Raw genomic sequence first — 23,891 nt, forward strand, 5'->3', positions numbered from 1 at the left:
TTGATGATAGTTTTTATATTTCTCCTGTCACTGTCTAGGAAGAGAATAAAGTAATTTGTGATTAAATGAAAATAAATCTCCTAATAAATAATTTTGGATCAGAAGTTTGTGAGTGATGGGAAGTGCCTTAATTTGCAAATTTATTAAAGATTCACTTAAATAAGGAATTTATCCTGATATCTAAAAACTGCTATAGTTCACCCAATTTATAAATCAGGTTTTCATGGTGATGAGTCAAAACTCTAGGCTCTATTATTTCTGTTCTGGATAAAATTTTTGAACGGTGTATATATAAATTGTTGAAGATAATAGGTTTCTTGGAAGGACTCAGTTTGGGTTCAGGAAGGTCATGGGTGTAAATAAAACTTTTCATATTTAATAATGTAAATGGTAATTTTTATAAGGAAAACCATGTTTTTATTTTGTTTATCAATTTTTATAAAAGAATTTGATGTTTTTTCTCATTCAGTATTGCTAAGGAAGCATAAAGAAATTGGGGTTGGTGGATGTGTCCTGACTTTGTTTTTAGAGTTATTTATTTAACTGCAATTTCTGTGTTAAAGTTCATAAAAAAGACAGAGTCATAAAGTTCAGGTAGACTATGAATTCCCTCAGGGGACCATCTTAGGATCTTTGTTATATTTACTGTAATTGGTATAGATAAATTTAAAAAAATTTGTATTTTATATCAATTTGCTGATGATGTTCTAATCATAGCAAATGCATCCTATAAATGTGCTATTATTTCATATGCAAAAAGATCATGGATGTACTGTTAGCTGGGCTCATGATCAAAGCTTAATTGTTAATGAAAAAAGGGCAGTTGAGATACTTGACTACTGCCCAAAAATCAGTAATAAAAGAAAGATTATTTTTAAAAGCATTCTTGTATTTGCAAAATATTTTACTTTCCTGTAATTGCCTTGTTGTAGCTTATAAATATGAGCAAAGTTATTTAGGCATTATTATTGAAATTTTTACTTGATCTAAGCAAATTAGTTTTATTTCTGTTTGATTACATAGTAAACAATGTAAAATGTATCATCTACAGTTTCATTTTCTTAATTATGTTTTAAGAAATGTATATTCCACATTATTTGAGTCAGTCTTAAGATGCGTTATCACTGCTTGGGAGCATGTAAATGTAATCCGTTCCATCCAAATACAAGTAATTAAAACTACTGTAAAATCCTATAACAACAATAGACATACTCCCAAAAATACCTAAAATTTTCATAGAGTCAGCAGACTTTTATTACCCAGAGGTCTGCTAATCAAAGTATTATTATGGATAACTTTTTCTCATCAAACTTTTTAAAATTAAAAAAACATGAACTATGGAACTTGAAACGCACCTTATTTTATACACCAGCATCATAACTACAGCTATCATATGTTGCCATATCTTGTCCCAAATATTTTCTCAAATTTGTCACCAGGTACATTAAATTTAATTTTTATGAAGAAGTTGAAAGAAGACATTCTTAACTTTTGTAAATATTTAATTAGTTTTAAGCAACAAAGAGAAGAATATTAATGTTTGAGGATAAGGAGATTTTTTGTCTTGTTTATATAAATGAATGAGTTATTAATCTTGTTTTATGTTTTCTTTTTCAATGGAATTATTTCTGCTTTTTTTTAACTCTGCACTTATTATTTATATGGAAACCCCTGAAAAACTGGCTGTATCAATTTAGTGGATTCTATAAAAATGTAAATTAAAAAAATATATATATATATATTATTATTATTATTTCATTTATTATTATTTTTTCGTGAAATTTCAAAAATTATTTATTTTGTCTTATTAATAATCATTTATTTATTTAATTTTTAACAATATGCAGTGTTTTTTAGCATCAATTCAAGTAATTTCTAAAAACGTCTTGCATTTAATCACCAAGTCAATTTTAATTTTTCTAAATAAATTAAACATTAATCCTTTACTGAATAAAGTCATGTATACATGACTTTATACACTCAAACACATTGTTTATCATAACAAAAAATTAATTTGTTAGTTTGCATCTGTCCCAGCTTCAATAGCCAAAGTTACTGAGCTTTCTGAAGTAGAAGGAAGAATTTGTTTTTTTCTAAATGTAATAATGTTCATAAGCTGAAGATGGGATTTGTATGAATATTTTCTGATTTTATTTATTTATTTGAATAAACTTAGTCATATCAATGAATAACAAAAGTATGTTAGTGCCTTGGTGAAGATAATAGGAACCACTTCACTCTTCACTTTCCATAGTAAGGCTGAAATAGGGTTCTTGTTATATTTTAGAATGACTATGGCCACTTTTGAACGTGACTTGCACTAAAAGTCTCATCAATACTTTTCATGAATAATATTGTAATGAAACCCTGTCTGTAACAGTATATTTAAAATCCTGTTAAAATAATAGAAGAGTTTTTTAACATCACATTTGTTTAGTTAGAATACTTTTGGTCTTTTGAGTTGGAAAAAATTACATTTATCACTTGCCATTTTTTTTTAATTTCACATGATCGATGACAAATTATCTGCAAGTTTCATAAGAAAAAGGCAAACAAGTGATTCCTGAACAGACTGAGAAGCAACTTTCATTTTTGTAATTATAATATTATATTCTTGGAAAAAACATTATTATTTTTATAAAAATAACTTTTTCTTTTAGACAAAATACTGACATGAAATAAATGCTTTTCCAGCTGATAGCCTCCACCATAACATTCTTGAGGAATTAATTTAACAAAACAAAATTAAACATATATTAAAGAGTAAAAAGTAAAATTTTATTTTATATTTTTTAGGTATATAATCTTACAACACTTATTTATACATACAACTGAAAAGTTACAGAATAAAAATTCTAACAAGATAAAAGACAATATATTTTAATAATAGTAAGTGTTAAAACATATACAATTTGCCTCACATTCAGTTTTTCTCAGGAAGTTTAAGGCCAGTAAGGTACTTCAGTTCTTCAGGTTTCTGGAAAACAAAATTAACTACCATTATATGAGTAATACAACACAGGAAAAAGAAGTACCACAACCATAAATGATAGCATTCTCAATAATAACATCTCATACCAAACTTACTTGAAAAATGAGGAATACAAATATTTCTCAAATCCATCTTTTTTTTACTGAATCATATACAGAGCGAGTCAAAAGTATGGAAACCCCTCAACAACTTTAATAACATTCTAGATAGAATACTGTAACTTTTAGGATAAGGTATTGGTCAACTACTTTACCTTTTGATAAGAAATAGAATTTCAACGCCTTCTTGGGAGGTGGCCCAGCGCTTGTAACTCAAATATTTTAAATGGTAACACTCTTTATGTGGTACATCATTTTAAAGGCCTCTTAAGACCAAAAAAAATGGTATAAATAAAAAGTTGCTACATTTGATCAAAAACGTTTTTTTAAAAAGTTGGTACAGTTGGTAAATTTCATTAAATGGATATTATCGAATAGATTTATTTAAAATAAATTATAAGCATACCGTTTGCTTGTTTACTCACATTTCACTTTAATAAATATGTGAAATATCCTCTTTCTGTTGTATGATAGTGTGCCAGTCAGTTGTAAAAGGATGATACTGCATTATTGATTGATTCCCTGGTGATATTTTGTGCTAATTCTTGATTTTTGTTTTTAAATCATCGATATCTTGGGGCTTACTATGATAAACAATACTTTTTAAGTGGGCCTATAGAAAGTAATCTAATGGTGACAGGTCATGTGATCTCGCTCACCATTCTATTTGACCCCTTCAACCAATTCAACTTGCAGGAAAAATACATTTTAAAATTTCACCTACCTGAAGACCAGCAGGGTACCATCATGTCGAAATCAAATATTTTGGAAGTTGGGGCCAATAACATTTTGAATATTTGAAATGATAATAGTAGAGAAGTAAAACCTCATATTTCACCGTGTTTAAATTTCCATCAATAAATATAGGCCCTATCAATCATCTACCAACAATACCTGGCCATACATTTACTATGACTGGATTCTGTGTATGTGCCTCACGATACCAATGGGGATTAATATCAGTCCAGTATCAACAATTATGGCAACTTACATGTCATTTTAAAAAAATGAGGCCTTGTCACTAAAAACTACACTGTTTAATAAATTGGAATCTGCAAAAATAATGTTCATCATAATTTCACAGAACTCAAGCCTTCAATAGTAATCATCTTCATTAAGTTCTTGCACCAGATGAATTTTCAACGGTTTGATTTTTCACTTTTTAATGTTTGAATTACTGAACATTTTATGGTTTTTGATAATGAACCTTTTGAAATAGGGTTATGATTATTAAATGGTGCATTAAACAATTCACAAACTTTATTATATGACCTAACTATCAGCAAAGCCCCTCATCATTAAAATTGTGACCCTTTCTTGTTCAGTGACATGTTGTTAGCAATGATAGCAGGTAGCACAGAAAAATAAAAACAATTAAAATATATGTAAATAATAAAAGTAACTTACAAATGTGGTAAAGGTAAACAAAATCAATCAGCCAAATGATTACAATAAATTCTCATAAAAAAACTAACAGTGAAGTAATTAAACATTCTAAATGGAATATTGCAAAACAATGAAGTGAGCTTCTTTGCAAAAATGATAAGAGACCATTAAGCTGATCAGCAAGATTAGGTGAAAATATTTTTATTTATTTACTCATTAAATTGGAACAAGAATAATTTTTTGTGTTAAAAAATAAACATTTTTTAAATTTAACTTTTACAATAAATTTTAATTTAATTCATTTTAACTATCTTCTTTTTAATAATTTCATTATCAGAACCTATAAATTTCAAAATGTTCAAAATCCAAACTTTTATTCTGCCACAATTTTTTATACAGACATCGTACTAACTTTTTATTTATACCACTTTTCTTGTCTTAAAAAGACCTTTAAAATGAATACTACACAAAGGGTGTCACCATTTAAAATATTTGAGTTAGAACCCCTTGGCCACCACCCTCTCAAGAAGGGGGTTGAAATTTTATTTTTCGTCAAAAGGTAAAGTAGTTGAGTGATCCTTATCCTGAAAGTTACAGTATTCTATCTGGAATGGTTTTAAAGTAGTTGAGGGGTTTCCATACTTTTACTCACTCTGTATATGGTTTGCATATCAGATTTACCAAAACATAGATATTTAGTCTTATAAGGAACATTTTCACTTCATTCACAAGGAAAGGTGATATAACAAACATCATTACTCTTAAAGAAAGCAACTCTTGAATGGTGCCTTATGAACTTAATTTAAACAAGTCACTGTCATAAGAAAGATTGAGAGAGATGGTGCAATAGAACAAATTAATGTACACATCATTCTGTTTGAAAAAATGTGTTATATTCACTGCAAAGAATGAGAAGCAGACAATATATATCACAAATAATTTTTTTGTTACCATAATAACAAAAAAAATATGATGAAAAGAGTGAGTGATGATTCCTGAAAAGGGATAAGTTTTTAGGGAGTTGGAATAGTCTTTCCAAAATATATTTGTCATCTGATTAAAGGTAGACTAATCAACAGGAACATGAAGCTTTGCTAATGATATGTTTTGAATGCTTTATGAGAGAAAGCAGTTGAAAACTATAGCTGTACTTGTGAGTAAATGTGTCCTTCATTAATCTTTTGTTTAGTAAAATATGATGACATCTTCTCTAAAACTTGTCTCACAATTAGATCTCAAGGGGTACTCAAGAGGTCATTGCAATACAAAATATCAGATAAGATACAATATAAACATTAGATAAGAGTGTAAAGTTAGGCAGTAAAAAATGGAATTTCAACTTGTAAAGTGCAAATGTATGAGAAATTAATAAAAAATAATGATGGGAAAATTTCTAAGAGCAGAGAGATGGATACTGATAATTTGTTTATAATGAAATTAAGGTAAAGACTGGGAGCAAAATATGGAATAAAATTAGATTAAAATATGATGTAAAGATTAATTCTGATAAAACCTTAAGAGCAAGTTTAAAAACTGGAACAAAATAAAAAAATCAATTGAAATTAAAGGGGTCACGCCATCTCAGATTTAAATAAAACTTAATAATCAGTATGAAATAAGTATCTCTACCAGCATAGAGTGAGTCATTCAGAGGAGAGAATTAAAAATTAAGCACATGCTAATCAGTCACCAATTTTTGTCAATACACCATTAGATTTTTAAATATTAATGGCTTTATCATTTTTAGCTTAGAACTAATTTATTTAGGAAAATATTTTGGATAAAACAGATTTAGTAAATAATTCTTGAAATCAGTTTCTGCAGAGTATTCCAAGATGTTCTGGTGATATTTCATTAGCTACTACCGAGCATAGCAATGTTATCTCATGTAAAAATGAGATTACCCATTGTATACAAGGTTTGATAAAAAAATCTGCAGAATTTTTTAATTTACCACAATTTTTTTTTCTGTCGTGTTGGTATATTTGTCCCTAATGTATGTTTATACTGATAGCCATATTGGATGCTTAGTTTATTGTTGGCTATCGAAAGGTTTTGGTATGGTCAGAGATTTTTAACTTGTGGAAAAAATCGAACAAAGAATTTGCATTAAATTCTGCTTTAAGAATGGAATAAATTACAGCATAGGAAATTTTGAATGTTGTTTTTGGCGATTCTTCTTTGAATCGCCAAAAACATTAAAAGTGGTACAAACATTTCCAAGAAGGCCATGAAGATGTTGAAGATGATGAGTGCTCTGGACATACCAGCACATCAACATCCGATGACAATGTCAAAAAAGTGAAGAAAATGACTATGGACAATCGCTGAATCACTATTACAAAAGTAAAAACTAATTCTTAAAACTTCTTAACAGGATTACAGGAGAAACCTTTAAGCATGGTTTTATGAAAAAAAATATCTTCTGCCACAGCAATTACACAGTTTTGGGAAAATATTTTATATAGCACACAAGAAAATATCCCTGATTTTTTTTTCATTTTCAGTAAAGCATACAATTTAGTTTCACATCTCATTCTCATGAAAGATTTAATCATATAAGAGGCAGTTGCTTACAATGTCATGCTTAAACTAAATCAATCTATGATACATATATAAAAATTCAGGTAAATGTAAATGTAACATCTTCACACTGTTTATTAATAACCTCCCTCAAAATATTAATATTAAACTACTGATTCTTACTCTCTCCAAGAATGATTTAATGTACTGATTTAACAAATTATTTACAGTACTCATATCCAGAAATAATTATTTAGAAGGACTAGAAAATTCTACATTCTCATTTCAAAAATTATTCATTAAATGGCCTGTAACTAACTAAAAATATGTATAAAAATTGTTGCATTCTGCTTCTCAGGTAGAATAAACACTTCTAATCATGTTAAGTATTTATATTTATGGTAAATATAATAATACTGCTTCCAAGATGTTTGGTTTCCAAATTTACAATTAGATAAATACTCATGGTATGATAAAATTAGTTTTGTTGGCGATAGAATCAAACCATACTATTTTGACTTGAAGCATCATGATAAGAAACAAGCTTATCATCATTATTAATAATAAATATCATTATTATGCTTACATATATATCTGTCTGAAATACAATCTTCTTGTAACTCCCACAAAAATCAGAAATGACTTCAACATACTTAGGTTGTCAAAATTACTGCTTTGTGCCAATAAATATTAACCATCTAAGATTGATATTTACCAGCTAATTTAAAATGTTAATTTTTATTTATAAATTTACAACATTCACTTTTAAATAACCACTTATTCTTTAAAAAAAATAATATCCACCTACATCAAACCAACAACAAAAATGTTTTCATGTAACTTATTCCACACGTTGTGTAATAAATCAGCATATAAGCATAAAAGAAAAGGACTTATTACAAATGTAATAACTTTTTTGCTGTTTTAAAAGATGTTGACATCTATTTATTTTAAAAAAATTAAAAGATTGTCTTTCTTATATAGAAACAGTATTACTCAAATCAATGAGAAAAATAATAAAAAATGTTGAAATTTTCTCCATCACCATTTACAATACACAAATAGTACAGCTCAATTAATTTTCATTAACATATGGATTGTTATCTGGTTTTTACCTTATTTATTTATTTAGCATTTTCACATACTTAACCTACTGTTATTTTATCTATTTATTATTTTTAAGCATTAATATGGATTTCAACTACTTCTATTGTTTATTTTATAATTACTTGTTTTTTTTTTTTTTAATTCTGCTTTAATCAATGCTTTACCTGTTTTCCTTCCTCCATCAGGAAATGATGGGGCATTTTTTCTCTTTGAACATGGAGTAACACACTCCCTGTTCTTTGTACTGGAAACCTAACTGCAGAGAAAAGAGTAAATTCCCAAGTTGTAGATAAAGGAAAGGCCTTTAGTATGATGGTTAGCTTCAAATAAGGGGCAACACAGATAAGCATTTATAGTCAAGCAGTAGCAGTGGCTGGGAAAGGTTGGGGGTACTGCCTAAAGTGGAATGAAACACCTAAAATTTAAGAAACTCTTTTAAGGATACTATCCCACAGACAAGTATCAGCCACCTGTAAACAAGCTGTCAGCATTTACTCCTTTGAGAAGCCGGTAGCTATACCACAATAAATGAATATATGTGGAGGAGGGACAAGACAAGAAATAATTCCTGAAAGGGAGCACAGTCCTTTCAGTATTTTTTTAGGATTCCAATGACCCACAAATATTTAATGTAGATAGTTGATATGGAGCGAATAAAAAATGTAAAAGTTTGGCTTGAGTATTATTGTGTTGCTGAAATCAGTAGAAAAGCACAATTATATTTTCTAAGGAAATACTTTTTCTAATTCCTTTTTTCTTTTTTTTTGAACCAATATGATTGCTTCACTTGGTAAAATATTCCAAAAATAAAATAGTCTCCCACTCAGAACTCAGGCAATGGGGGACAACTCAAGAGGTCATAAGATAATGTAGGAATTATGGATGTTCTTCAAATAAAAGCACGAAACAACCAAAATTTAAATAAAATTGGTAGACTTAATAAATTGAAGAAATAAATGAAGAGGTTAAATCTGGATTTAGTAGGAATTAGCAAGGTGGAATGGAAAGATGAACAAGATTTTCGATCAGGGAATTACATGATAACTTTAAAAAATGGAAATATATTTAAACAGTAAATATTCTACTCCTTATCCTAACCAATCAATAAACAATGTAAGATAAAACCATATTCTTTATTGGTAACCATTAGTATAAAAGTGGCAACAACATAATCTGAAAATAATCATTTTAAAATATTTTTTTACATGACAAAATAATTTCAAATGTGAAATAAATATGTAAAAAAATGTAAAGTATTTCATTTACAATAATCTGAAAATTTATTGATAAAAGAATAAAATATGTGAAAACATGGCAAAAACTTTCTATATTAACTTTCACGTAATCTAGCTATCACTCAGTATTGACAATTTTCACAACATATTTTATTTTAAAGACCTTATTTGAATCTACCAATCTTACCCATTTAGTCTTTTGAATGGTTATTTTATGGCTGTTTTTATTCCAATACAGAATAGTATGGGAACTTCCTCACAAAAAATTTAAATCATTGTTGCACAACATATCCTCCTTATGTTGTAACATATCCTTTGCATGTTTGTAACATAATACCCATGTATTACTCCATAGTATACTAGACTATACTGTAGTATACTCCATAGTATACTAGATTGATTTGATCTAGATTCAACCAGATTGATATAACAACTCAAAGCTAAAAATTTGTAAACAAATTTTGCAATAATTTTATCCTATTTTTTCAGACCTCCTAGAGACAATTTTTTTTTATGTTAATTTTAGATGCATGAGTGATATAACACCAAACTGTACGAAAAATGCCAGCAATAGATAATGTTAAAAAATTTTTCCCAATAACTTATAATGTCCTTTCTTACTTAACTTCTCTGTTCATAGGGAATTCTTCTTGTAATAGCTTAAGTAAAGTAGGGTCAAAATATTAAATACTAACCTTATCAGTAAAATCATTAACACCCTGTATATATGTAGTTTTTTTAGCAGCATACAATTTATTGTGTTCTTTTATCTTTTCAACATTTTTATTAAAAATTTCATGACGTAGTGCCTCTTCTTCTGGTCCATAATGTCTACCATATTTTTTCTGAAATAATTGAAATAAAAATCATCAACATTAAAAAAAGAAAAAAAACAATAAATTTTTAAATTCCTTACAAATATGATTTGGTTTTTACTGCTTTACTTTTCCTTTTCTATTATAGGTACTTTGCAAGTGTCTCAGCTACCTCATCAGGCAAAAGAAAAGTTTTTTAAAAAATTCATAACTTTATTAATGGTGATCTGATTATTTTGACACTAATGTATGTAATCTGTTGTCTAACTGTAATTCATTATTTATAAAATAAACAGGTTATTAATTCTTGAATTGAATCAAAAATTAAATTAACTACACAATTCTCTCAGGAATTGATATTTTTACACGTCAAGACCAAGGTGCATTGAATGAATTTTAGAAATTTAAAAACATTTGATCAAGAAAAGTAGACTAAAGAAAACTATTCTTTTATACTACATTTTTGCAAAATCATGTAAATTTATTTCAAATAAAAAAAAATATTAAATTTTGTTTGATAAATACGTTTTATCATTTTCTTAATTTTTATATTTATAGAAATATTAAAAATTAATTTTTTCAATAAAATTAATAATCTTATTTTCCGATGAGTTTAGGTTTAATTTTTATTAACAATATGTATTCATCAACTTCATGAGTTAAGATAAGGAAAATTTTTACATTTTTTAAGAAAATTCAGTAAAATAAATCATATCAGTTTGTGCCACTATATCCAATTACTAGTGCTAATGAACTGATTTAGAAGATTTCTTCACTTGCTGATGGGATATTCCTTCAACCAAAATATGAATTATTGCTCTTTGTACAGTTATATTACTTTGCCTAGAAGAATAAGTAGTGACAAAGAATTGGAAAAAAAATGTTCTTTATTTATTAATGTAAATGGATTTTTAATGATTACTTTAAAAAATGAAATGGTAACAAAGAGATTAGCTTTATAATTATCAGCTACTTAGGTTCTATTTATTTCTTTACTCTCTTGTAACTAAAGACCTATGTCCAATTACAATTAGAGCTATGCCTGCTACCTCACAATTTTTTTTATGATAAAAGTTATTACAGTGTGTGAAAAAATGACAACCTAGATAGGGATTCAAAGCTGCAAACTTTCAGGAGGCAAGGAATATTACCACTCTCTAACGAAGATCTGATAATATGACTGTAATAGCACAAACACTCCGACTGAACAATGTAACAATTGGGAAAACATTATTTAAAACCAAAATTTTAATTTAACTGAAAACTCCCAAACTTGTTTGTTACTTAAAGAAGTCTATCGGCTTTCGCTACATTGCCTATACACTTATTAATTGCTTCTAATTCATTAATCACTTTTTTTTATTACACTTACATTACATTATTTTAAAAGTTTATTTAGCCTATCAAAAAGTAAAGAATAAAATACATTTCAACAAAAACAAAACCGAGTTAAAAGAAAACCATATAAAAAAAATAAATATTACTTTGTCAAATCTTCTTTAAATTGACTTTTTGAAGTAAGCACTAAATTTAAAACAGACAATTAATAATCCTTACTCAAGGTACAAACTTCAAAGATCAACTAAACGATTGAAAAAGCTTGTTTTTCATCTTTAATATAAGTGTTTATAAGTTTTTTAAATTTACTTTTTTATTTTATTATAGTTTCTTATTTTTATTTAAATTAAAACACAGGAAATTCTACCAAAGTAGAATCTTTAAAGACTACCAAAGTAGTCTTTAACCTTTTTGTTAATATTCACTTCAACTGATTCACTATAAAAAAAAATACAACAATTAAATCAAAAACTGGTTAATACACATATAAGAGTATGTATACATAGAAATCCCAAGATTTATAAATGAGTAAGAATTTAATGTTCCACAATATAATCTAAACGTAAATTAGATATGAATTTACAGATTATAAGCATGTAAAAATTGTAAAATGTAAAGATGTACATTACTGTTCATTTATTCTAAAGTTTTAGAAAATGCAATAAGGCCTTGTCATTCATTCACCAAGTACTAAAAAAAAGAAAAAACAGAAAAAATAACTTACTTTGAAATTTTCCCAGTCATATTCTGATTCATCTGGAATTTTGGGTTCATCTGAATCTACTGGTGAAGCCATTGTAGATGATTGAAATAGTTGGCAATAAAAGCAAAATACTAATATAAAAAAATAATACTTTTCAGACCTAAATGAAACAAAAGAAAATAATACCATTTTAAAATATTTCAACCAATTAGTTTTTTTTTTAATAATTCACACAATAATTCAGCCAACAGTAACATAAATAAACTGAAGAAAATGTTATTCTTCATGATTAATAACGACAAAAACAACAGATAAATATTATATAAACTGACAAATTATAAGATTAAATTAAAGTCAAAAAAAAAAATAATAATTCATTCAACACCAGTTTAATGACTACACTATGACTCATGAGATCAGTCACTACACCACCAGAAAAAAACGTATAAACAGAATAAGATAAATTAAAATATGATGTAGTAAAAGGAGCAACTTTCTTACAGTGCATATAATTCCCAAGCTATAATGCATAAAAAAACCTATATACTTAAATTTATATATTTTTATGTTTAATTTAAACTGAAATTAATCTACTGATTCCTGCACTGGACAAACAGATCGCACTTCAATTCACAAATATAAAAAAATACACATACCCTAGACACAACAACAGAATCAATATTTGCAAATCACACCTGCGCATGCATGCACGCACACATACACACAGATATCAAAAGCAAATGCAAGGTAGTAGACTACCTAATCACCAAATACGAAATAGTTTACCTACCTCATTACTTAGACAAGCATTAACGATGGCGCTTGTATAATGAAACTACATCAGTTTCCAAAAGATCATATAGAATTACACTTCCAGTACTTAGAAAGCAAGTCAAGATTATTATTACTCTTAATATTTTCTAAATATATAAACAAACTCTTCTCAAGATGAAACATGACTTTTTTTTTCAATTTTCACTCCATTAACTTCAGTTATTACACAAAATTTAAAGAATAATAAATTAATTTAATTTTTGTAATATGAAAAATGTTATGACTGACAAAGAATTCTAACCCAAAATACCTCTCCCTATTATCACACAATAAACAATTCACTGGAAATTCGTGCTTTATTTTTCAATTGAAAAGTGAACATTGAGATAATCTAAAATCATTCGATGTATTATGAGAGTGTATGAATAAAAGTTATATACAAGATAATAATTTTCAAACTAATCATTTTTAAATGTTGATCAGTATAATTAATAAAATGTTATTTCTTAATATCGTTTAGTAATATTTTTTTTTTAATAACATTGATATTAAAAAAAAAAAATAAATAAAAATATAAAAATAATTACTTATCAATAACATACATTCATAAATACAAAAATGTATTTATACTAAAATCTTATTTAATTAAATTCAGATTAATTTACTTCTGATTCATTATCTTACTTACTATATTACTTCGTCCTAGAACAACATAATGAATCTAATAAAGAATTTGAAATTTTGTATTAATTATTTATTTAGCACCTAAGCTATTATTAGTACTCCCTCCAGAAATTATAGCAAATACTCCTAAATAATTAAAATAAAAATATTATTATTAAAGAAAATAAAGAAACACATTTAAAACAAAACCGCCATAAATTCTGGAAGTAACAAGAATTATGATAGAAGATAAGAAAGGACAACCCTGAATCAAAAAATAAATTAATTAAAAAGCTCTGTATAGAAATAGTTATTAAAATATTTTATTATGCATTTTATAAAGATATTATTTCTGATATTCTCTAACATTACGAACATATGCTCATTGTTAAATGTTTACAGAAACTTTTTTAAGTTTGCATTTGTAAAAAGAATAATAATATCCTTCTTTTGCATTTTTTTTTTAGATTTTTTGTAAAATAAAAAATTCCCATAACAAAAATATAATCCTGGACTATCATAATATTTTATTACAACTCTACCTAATTAATACAATCAGTTATAACCCCCTAACTGTTGTAACAATCTGAAGGAGAAAATATTTACTAATTTTGTTTCAAATATAAATATGCATGAATATATTTATTGTATGTATTAAAATACGTAATAAATCTGAAAAAAATGGATTTAAAACAGAAAAAGGCTTAAATTGTCAAATCAGCAACTTATAATATAAATATTGTTGAATTTTCAATAAAACATTTTATTATCAGAATACAAAATTTAAAAAAAGTTTTTGTAAATTAATAAAAATAAAACGTTTACTTTTTTCTACAAGTAATAAAACAATTTTTTTTTTTCAAAATCACAGCATATTCATGGCATCAAAGAAAGAAAAGACATGTTAACAAATAAATTTATAATGGAACAAATAAGGCACAGGATATCAAAAATAAAAATCTGAATATGTGATTTTTACGATTGCAAATGCTTTTCAGAATTAGAACTTACACTACAACGATAGTATACTCAGTATTTTGTTTTTATAATGCTACAATTTATGTAAAGATTCATTCAAAAACCTTTTAGCTACCATAAAATGTTATAACACACAACAGTATATACAACAGACGAAACTATTTTGTAAAAATAAATTAAAAAATATAAAAGCAATAAAAGAAAAACTACATACCAACAAAAACACTACAAAAAGTAAAACCAGGAAGTGAACCATATATGTGGGAGAAAAACGTTACACTGTTATCTCTAATTGATTATACATTACATAAGAATTTACAATAGTTTTTTTCATAGCAGATATAAAACGTCATTGTGGTGTAATGCAGTACTGGGAATCTAATACAGTATTACTCATACTCGCACGTTTCTTTTTAAGCGATACGCATAGTATGAACAATAAATCATTTTAACTTGACTGAATGATAAATATAAATTATTAAATATAAATCATTTTATCATTTTCAAATTCTATTTCTTTTAATAAAAATACTACTTTTTATTGTTGTAAGACATTCAAAAAATATAGCGAGGTAACATTCCCGAGTGATCAACCTTTAGCAGAGGATAGGTTAATAATTTAATTAACGTCGGAAAAAAGAAAATAACTTTTTTATTGCATAAAAATAATATATCAGATTTGATTTAAATTAAAAAAATCTTAATTTACTTAATTTAAAATTAAATTTTTATTTTTTTAATAAATTTATCTATATTGAAATTTTTATTAATCATTTTGATGTTATAACCGATCCACACATTAAAAAAAATTAATAACCTTAAAGTTTACTGGAGTACCGGTAATTAACGTTGTCGTAACACAATAAATATTTTTGATAATTTTTTACCCAGCTACTTACATTTTTAATTTATAAATATAAACAAATGTTGAATCCAAAAGATTTTACTATATCAAAAGTTTAACAATCTTTCTAGCAATATTCTTTGGATGTTACTACCAGGCGCGGCGTATTAAATCTGAGCAACAAATGCTTTTCCAGATCTATTTAAGCACGGCGCCATCTTCCAAAGGTTGGTTGTGCACGTATCAGCGAACGACAAGTCTGAGTTAAATTAATATTTATTTTTAGATAGTTACGTTTAAATGTAATTTGTCAGTTCTACATTACATTTTTAAACATCTTGTAGGTTTATTGCCGATCTACAAATTTACAAGTTGAATTAAAGTTTCCAGTTAACGGAACCGGATTAAATATTAATTTTTTCTTCAATATTGGCATTAAAGTACAACCTCAGCTGGTGATTTATTAAGAAAAAAAAAGGATAATAGTAATTTTTTCGCAGCGAGGTTGTATTGTTTCTTAATTTTAACTTTATGCTTTTATAAACAACTACGTTATTTTTTATTATTATTATTTTTTTTTAATAAATTTAATTCTTCATATTTTTGATGATGAATTGTTTTAACAATCAAAATGTGCAACTACTTTTACAATTTTTTGTTTTGTAAACTATACATAAGAAAATACTACCTATAAAATAAAATTAAAACAATTATATCAAAAACGTAAATAGCCTCTTTCGACAATTTCAAAAAAAAGGTTTTGCTAGAAAAGTTAAATTGTAAATTTAACTGTTCTAAGCAAACAGTTGTAATACATTTTACAGAGTTAAATTTATTTATATAACTTTTACTTCCTTATGAAGTAAAGGAAGTATTCTGATTTGACCATCTCTGAATCCATTTTGACTTCGAGGTGATGTCTGTATGTATGTATCTCGCCTAACTCAAACACTATTAGCCGTAGAATGTTAAAATTTTGGATTAGGACTGTTGTAACATCTAGTTTTACACCTTCCCTTTTGATTGCAATCGACTGACCCAAAAGTATCCAAAAAAAGCCCAAAATCCAACAAATGTGGATTTTTTCTTAACTTCAGTAATAAGCCCTCATTGACAGCTTTTCAACGATATATCAAAAGTGGTACTTATTGATTCCAGAGTTTTAGTTAATGAAATTTTAATTAATGAAATATTTGGATCTTACAAGGGGAAAGCACATCGGTTCGAATCCGACTTCATATACATATATAATTTTTTTTTTTTTTTTAATTTAAATATATTGATTTATTAATAATTATTAACCAGCGATTGTAAAAAGAAAATTACAATAAATAATTTTCAATAATAGCAATAAAAAAAAAATATGAAAAAATCAGATGTTATTAGTGAAATAAAATTTTATGTACTTTTCAGTTTAATTCAAAAAATTTTAGAGGTTAATAATTATTAATAAATCAAATATATTGAAGTTAAAAATAATATATGTATATGAAGTCGAATTCGAACCGATGTGTCCATGGTTACGAATCCGACACGTTCTCATTTACACCACAAACTACTTGAGCGACGAGAAACAAAATTAATATATAAATAATACAAAATGCTGACACGGACACCACAAAGAAATGTGACGCAATGTGGTGTCCAACACAATGCAATTGTGTAACTGTCCACTTTATTAAAAAATTGAAGGATCGTATCTCATTTTCAAATAAAATAAGTTTAAATGAAGTGTAGCAAAAAATGGGTATATGTAATTTAATAGGCATACAAGGAAGTCATGTAGTGTCCACATCAGTTTTTTTCCTTTTATTAATGCATCCTGAGCTACAGCAAATGCAAATAACGTATTCATCAGGAAGGGTCTGACACCAGGTTCAATAAATTAAGTTGCCAAAGATGTCAATCAAAAAGGGTTCATTCGGCATGTTTTATTAAAAGTAATTCTGTATATGCAAAACTGTAAAGCGTTAAAACCGGTTTTGTTTTAAAAAAAAAACTTCCAATAAACAGAAAACGAGATAATTAGCAACACGATAAAGGGACCAAATGGAGATAAGGTTTTGCTTGTATAAATCGCAGAATGTGAACATAATACACTATAAATAAATGGATGAATTAATACTACGCATTCATTTTTTCATATAATGAAGGTCAATGGAAAAAAGATTCTATTGCATCGCTGATATCTTCTGAATGAGTTATTTAATTTTATAACGATACGAATAAATAAAAAAATTAAGGATGTACAAAATTTCAGAACAGGAACAATGCAGCCAACACTAACGTGATGCGCCTAACCAACGTCAAATATTACTGAACAAAAAATTAGCTGATAAAGTGGTACCTCTCAATCAGTTATGGAATGTAAAAAAGTACGCTAAGATCTTTAAAAAAAGCTATAAAAATTTCACCCAAATATAATTTTTTTTTTTAATTAAATAAAAACTAAAACGATCAATGGTAAAAGAAAAATCATTTAGATCGGCCGGACGGTTCCTAAATTTTAAGCGAACATCGGAAAAGCAACCTAATAATTGATATTTTCATTTATACATAGACATACAGTACTTTATCAACTTAATGTGATTTATTTTTATCATAAATTCCCTTTAATTACTTTATCAGGTTCTTTCAGCTTCTGACCTACCTAAAATCATACATAGTCTTACAGAACGGGTGATTTTTTGTGTTGTGCGATTCCATTTTTTGTCTCCCAGCGAGAAGAATCTATTATACGACGCACAACAGTATTTATCACCAAAAAAAAACATTTCTTTGAAGAATTTTTTCAAAAAAAAAAACAAAAAAAACACGTAAATTATGCATCAAATTCCCATTTTTTCCCACTAATTTCCCGTTTGTGTAATTTTAAAGTTCCATAACTTTGTAAGAAGAAATCTTTTTTTTCAACAGTTTAAGAATAATAAGAAACAAAGTTTTATCAATTAAGTTTTTACAGATAGTCAGTTTCAATATGGCAGCCTTTTTTTATATACCGTTTTCGTTCAACGTTAATGTTACATATTTTTTTAAAAACTTATTACGGCTCTTAGTTTAGGTACAATTTGATGTAAACTACATGTTTTAACAACTCTATTAAATACGCTACACACATACTTTCATGATTTCAATTAACAAAGTAATTGAAAAAGGGTTGTGAAAGAAAAAAAATTGAATTAACAAAACCGGTAGAATTCTCGTACATGCAGTGGATAAGAACGTAGTCGCTTCACGTAAGTGTACATCCCAGTACGACCTTGTATTTAACTATAGTAACAGTTTCGCTGTGTAATATTTTAATTAACACAAACAGGTTTTCTTCAAACAAATTGCAACACAATAGAAATTAAAAAAATATCACGATTACTTTAATCATTAGGAATGTTTAATTTAATACGGAATATAACTTAATTTTTCCCATTAAGTCTTTCGTAATATATACTTAAACAAAATCTTTTTCTTTTGTGAAGAATAATTTCAGGCGAAATCCTCAGCCGACAGACTAGGCCTATTACAGCTTCGGATTAATTCTAAATAGTGCAACCGAGCTTCGCGCATACCAGAGCAGCTGAGCGATAATATACTTAACTTTAAATCACTGAAAATCATTTTTCAATCGTTATAAACAAAATCCTGCACCCAATCTTAGCCAAATTTAAAAAAGAAAAGAACAGACTAAACAAAAGGCTCAAGCGCGGAATTTATTTGGACTTATTAACCGACTCCCATAATCTTAAAGAGAACAATTCACTTTTATTTGAGGAATACTTCCTATTATGAAGACAAAAAATGATCATCCCAAAAATAATAAAATTTAAATGGAATCTTTTGTTCACAGAAGAGATACTAATATAAAAAACCGCCATTTTAGGCCCAGGTAGTACAATAAATGATAACAGTCTAAACATCAGACGCTTGTTTCTACGATTAATGGCAGTAGGCAAAACATGTAAAAATGACACAAACGAACTTACAAACATTTCAGATAGCAAAATGGACAGTAAAACAAGCTTTTATTACAAAATTAAAAATCATGATAAATAATTCGTTACACAAAAATAACGACTTTATTACTTACAAATAATGGTTTAGAAACAGAGTATAAAAAAACTGCGTTAACCTTAATTTCACTTCTAAAAGTATTGAACTATAACTTGGTATAGTAAAAAAATCAACGTGAAATAAACAGAATGAATCGTTATCTCATTTAACAAAGATTAATTAATTCGTTTTTTTTCATATTTCAGAAAGGCATTTTTTTGTAATTTTTTTTTAAGATACATTAATGTTCCCGGGAAATAATCTCAATAAATTATTATTTTTTTTTTTTTTATTTTTTTTTTTATCAGTTTCTAATGAGATTAAAATAACTAATTTATTGTATGTCCATTAGGTAAAAAGCTTTTAGATGTCGGCTAACAGGACGTAATAATCCAAATCAGTAATAATTTGGACATGAGATAATTTATTTAATATTTGTATTACACTAAATGATATAGAGGTAATTATATACATTTCACACTCGCTATTCGAAAGCTATGGTCGCTTAAGAAGTTTTTAATAAGTAAGATTTTAGAAGTTATTCCTTTTGTTTTTAATTATAATACATTTTACCATTATAAAAACATTTTTTCTTTTTAAAACTGTAGCTTTTTCTGCCCAAATTTGGTGTATTTTCTTTTAAATTAAAATAGAAATTCCGAAACTTGTACTTTTTTCTATTGACTTTAATTACATTTAATTCTCAATAAATTTTGTTATTTCTTAATTGGAAATTTAAAAAAGCTGATTTACGGAAAACCTAAAAAAAGTTTTTTTTCGGACTCCTGGAATTTATTAGAGATACAGTACCAGAACCTGTTTTACTTAATTTTTCGGATCAAAAAACCAAAAAATCTTTCCCTCAATTTGGGTCTCAGAAGTTTCAGTGTGAAATAATCCGTTCCCGCAAATCGAAAAAGTGTTTCCGTTCAAATGATTATAGCGACATTTTTGCATATATTAACGTCCCAAATAAACTCTCGAAATAATTTTTCTGTGTAATTTTGAAATTATACGGTGTAAGTTTACAAATCTGAGCATATCAAAACTCGAATTAATCTATCAATAAACTCAATTCCAATTCTTGAAATTTTATATATTTTTTTTCTCATGAGGTGTAATCAATCATATTCATTTACCTTAAAAATGATTTATATACCGAAGATAAATGAATGAAAAAAGTGAAATCACATATTATGTTATTATTTTTTTTTTTTAATTAAAAAATCTGTCTCCTTCAAAATGACAAAAATTGAATTGTTTTAACGGCAATGAAGAATAATCAGAATTTAACAGAATCGTACCCCACCCATAACGTAGAAAAAAACTAATGAATATTTACACGACCAATATTTACACGAATGCGCAAATGGAGTGGATAACCAATATTTACTTTCCTTCTAACAAAAGTAACCTTGTAATGACATTGAGAAGTCAGGTTCGCCCATCTTACATTTGTTTAAACTCTTAATGACACACCATCACGTTGTAAGATTGTATTTTTATATATTATTCAAAACATGCTATGCACAAAAGAAAACAAATTTAAGTATATAACAAATTAATTACCTGGTTAATCATCAGTACATTTTTTACACTGTGCATGATCATTAAAAACGATTGTGTAATACTTTCTTAATTAAAAATCTTTACATTTATTATCGACATAAAAAAGGTAATTAAAATAAAACAATGCAAACGCATAAAAAAACCAATGTGCTTCTTTATAGCTTCTTTATAGCTTAGTACCTGATAGATGTATGATTATACTTAGTACCTGATAGATGTAAATCTTTCATTAATTAGAATTTTTTCACATAAATTACAAAAGCATATAAAATAACGTTAACATTAATTACAATAAATATGTAAGCTGTTCTTTCTACGTTTTGTATTAAACAAACTTGCAACCTAAGAAAATTATTAATGTATAATTTGTATAACGATTTAATTTTGTTTTCAGACAATAGATTAAAATAAAAAACGAAGATTCTTCGTTTAGAAAGTGAAAAAATAATTATTTGAAATAACTGCTTATTTTTTTCAGTCATCAAAAATAAAATATTTATGCATCATCTTCATTTCCAGTTTGATCATTTATTGCCGTTTCCTGTGCGAAAGATCAAAATTATCCATGCATTATGAAAACTAAGCGTAGGCTAACGGATAGAGAAGCTTCCAGAAAGAAAATGAAGAAAGAAGAATTAGCAGAAATGACAAAGGGATCCTTTCTACAAAAGGACTTGTACAAAAGTATAGAAGGTGCGGATAATGGAAATTATTAAGCTTAAACAATCAAAAGGATGGGTCGGGTACTAGTACTGCAGGTCAGAATATAACCCGCCAGATTAGTCTAGTGGTGAACTCGTTAACGCAAATCAGTTGATTTTGAAGTCGAGAGTTCTAAGGTTCAAATCCTAGTAAAGGCAGTTACTTTTATACGGATTTGATTTCCAGATCGTTGATATTGACATTATTTGGCGATCCGGTTTCAATTACCCACATCTCAGGAATGGTCGACCTGAGACTGAACATGATTATACTTCATTTACATTCATATCAAGTAATATATTACGGCGATTCCGAAGGCTAAGCAAAAAAAAAGAGGTCAAGAGATACAAAAATTTCCCTGGGGACCAGCTACATCCCATGATATCGAACCCGAAGCAGACGTGACACGACCGATGCAGGACGAAACAGATGGGGAGAGTGAAGAGTACGAAAACCTTAATTCACCAACCATCCTTCTTTCCTACACCTAACAATTTTGGCCTATCGTTAGTACATGCGACTCCCATCGTACGCATCCCTGTTAGGCCGAAACGCACTAAAACCGATAGGCCTTTACTGGACGAACGGAATTGGAATCGTGCCGGGAGAAAGACGTAAATACATTGCTAGTTTCTCAAGGTTAGTCCAATGATTTCAAACTGATCTGTAAGGATCGAAAAGCAATCCACAATTCCGTCCATAAAAAAAAACAAATATATAACCGACATTAAAAAAACAAATACCGGATAATAAAACAGAGGAAGACGACTATTGTTCAAGTTCTGCGATAATAGAGGGATATGTATCCCTCGCCATCCTTGCGTTCCATTCCGGAGTGACAGTTTTCAAGTTCAAGTTCAGTTTAATGTGCGATAAAAGTAATCACAATGTGCGGGAGCATTCGGAGTACGTGTTTGGTAACAAACGAGTGAAGAGTGCATCACAAGTATTCCACTTCGGATAGTGGTTGAAAACAAGAAGCTGTTTGGCGAATTATTATTAGTGAACAGAAGTCAAAGTGACATAATTTTATTCATGTATAAAGTGTAGGATAGTTTTTTTTTCTGTAAACATTAAAATTGAATAATACTTGTATAAAGTTAATTGTTGATTTTTCAAATGTTATTTATTGTTAATTCAATATTAGTGTCTATTGTTTATGATAACGTTGTTAATAAATCGGAAGTGTATTTTGGTATTTATAATTTAATTGCTATTAAATTAATTCTGTATTTAATTTCAATTGCTACTTTGTACATTAAAGATTATTTAACAGCAATAAGTGTACTTGTAAGAAATTTTTATGCGTGTTTTCTCTAAATATCCTTGTCAAACCGCGAAAACGTAACTACAGTAAGCGACTAAGATATTAATTCGCTAAAACTTAATCGTAATCTCATTATTTTAATGCGTTTTATAAAGTAAATGTAAACAAACGATTTTGGTTTGTACCAATTCATAAGGTAAAAATATATAAATACTAAGCCGAGCTGAACGTTCGGAATTTTGCGGTCTAAATTATCGGCATTTTAATTACAGACTAGTCATCGATTATCCCGGTAAAAATAAAGTAAGTTTACGGTTATTTTAATTTTTCATGGTAATTTAAATTTTAATCGGCTAAATTTATTCGTACTTCTGACTTCACGAATTTTATTTAATTATAAAGGTATATTTCATTAAAGAAATTAAATTAACATTTTAATTAGCTGTATACAGAACAAGATAACGCATACAACGGACGTACTCAACAATTACGCAGATAAAACGGAAAACTTAGCCTACCATATTACGAAAAGAGTCGGGTGTTCAGCTGAAAAATACACAACTAAAACCTCCATCAATAACAATTACTTTCATCAATACATGAGATATCAATCCTAATTGATAAAATAATTTGTATAAACCACAAAAAATAAAAAGCTAAAAAAAAATTATTCCAATTTTTGTTTCCAAAATTTTGCAAAAATCTTAAAAATATTATGTTTAAGCCCACTTTTAAGGACTACCTTTAAAAAAAATACAAACACCATTTGTTACTTGTTACTGAGTAAACTAAATAATGTAAAAAAAATTGTGGCATAAAAAAATTAGAATATGCAAAAAAAATGCCTTAAAGA

The 23,891-nt window shown here is 27.3% G+C and overlaps 1 protein-coding gene across 4 annotated transcripts in view; it reads right to left on the reverse strand.

The window, feature by feature from the left end:
* Positions 1 to 2,756: 2,756 nt before the first annotated feature.
* Positions 2,757 to 23,891, reverse strand: part of LOC142326222 (cathepsin Q-like) — a 37,988-nt gene continuing 16,853 nt past the window's right edge. Inside the window, exons 1-4 of one of the 4 annotated variants that reach the window (XM_075368515.1) lie at positions 15,512 to 15,666; positions 12,219 to 12,357; positions 10,037 to 10,186; positions 2,757 to 2,977 (exon numbers count right to left, since the gene is read on the reverse strand). In XM_075368515.1, coding sequence (XP_075224630.1) covers positions 2,924 to 2,977; positions 10,037 to 10,186; positions 12,219 to 12,357; positions 15,512 to 15,513 — 345 coding nt within the window. In that variant the 5' untranslated portion in view covers positions 15,514 to 15,666 and the 3' untranslated portion in view covers positions 2,757 to 2,923. Of the gene's footprint in view, positions 2,978 to 10,036; positions 10,187 to 12,218; positions 12,358 to 12,987; positions 13,008 to 14,826; positions 14,965 to 15,511; positions 15,667 to 23,891 lie in introns of those variants that run through there. The other 3 variants (XM_075368517.1, XM_075368514.1, XM_075368516.1) reach the window with 3 other exon arrangements.

This window comes from Lycorma delicatula, chromosome 6, assembly GCF_047948215.1.
Source record: "Lycorma delicatula isolate Av1 chromosome 6, ASM4794821v1, whole genome shotgun sequence".
NCBI lineage: Eukaryota > Metazoa > Arthropoda > Insecta > Hemiptera > Fulgoridae > Lycorma > Lycorma delicatula.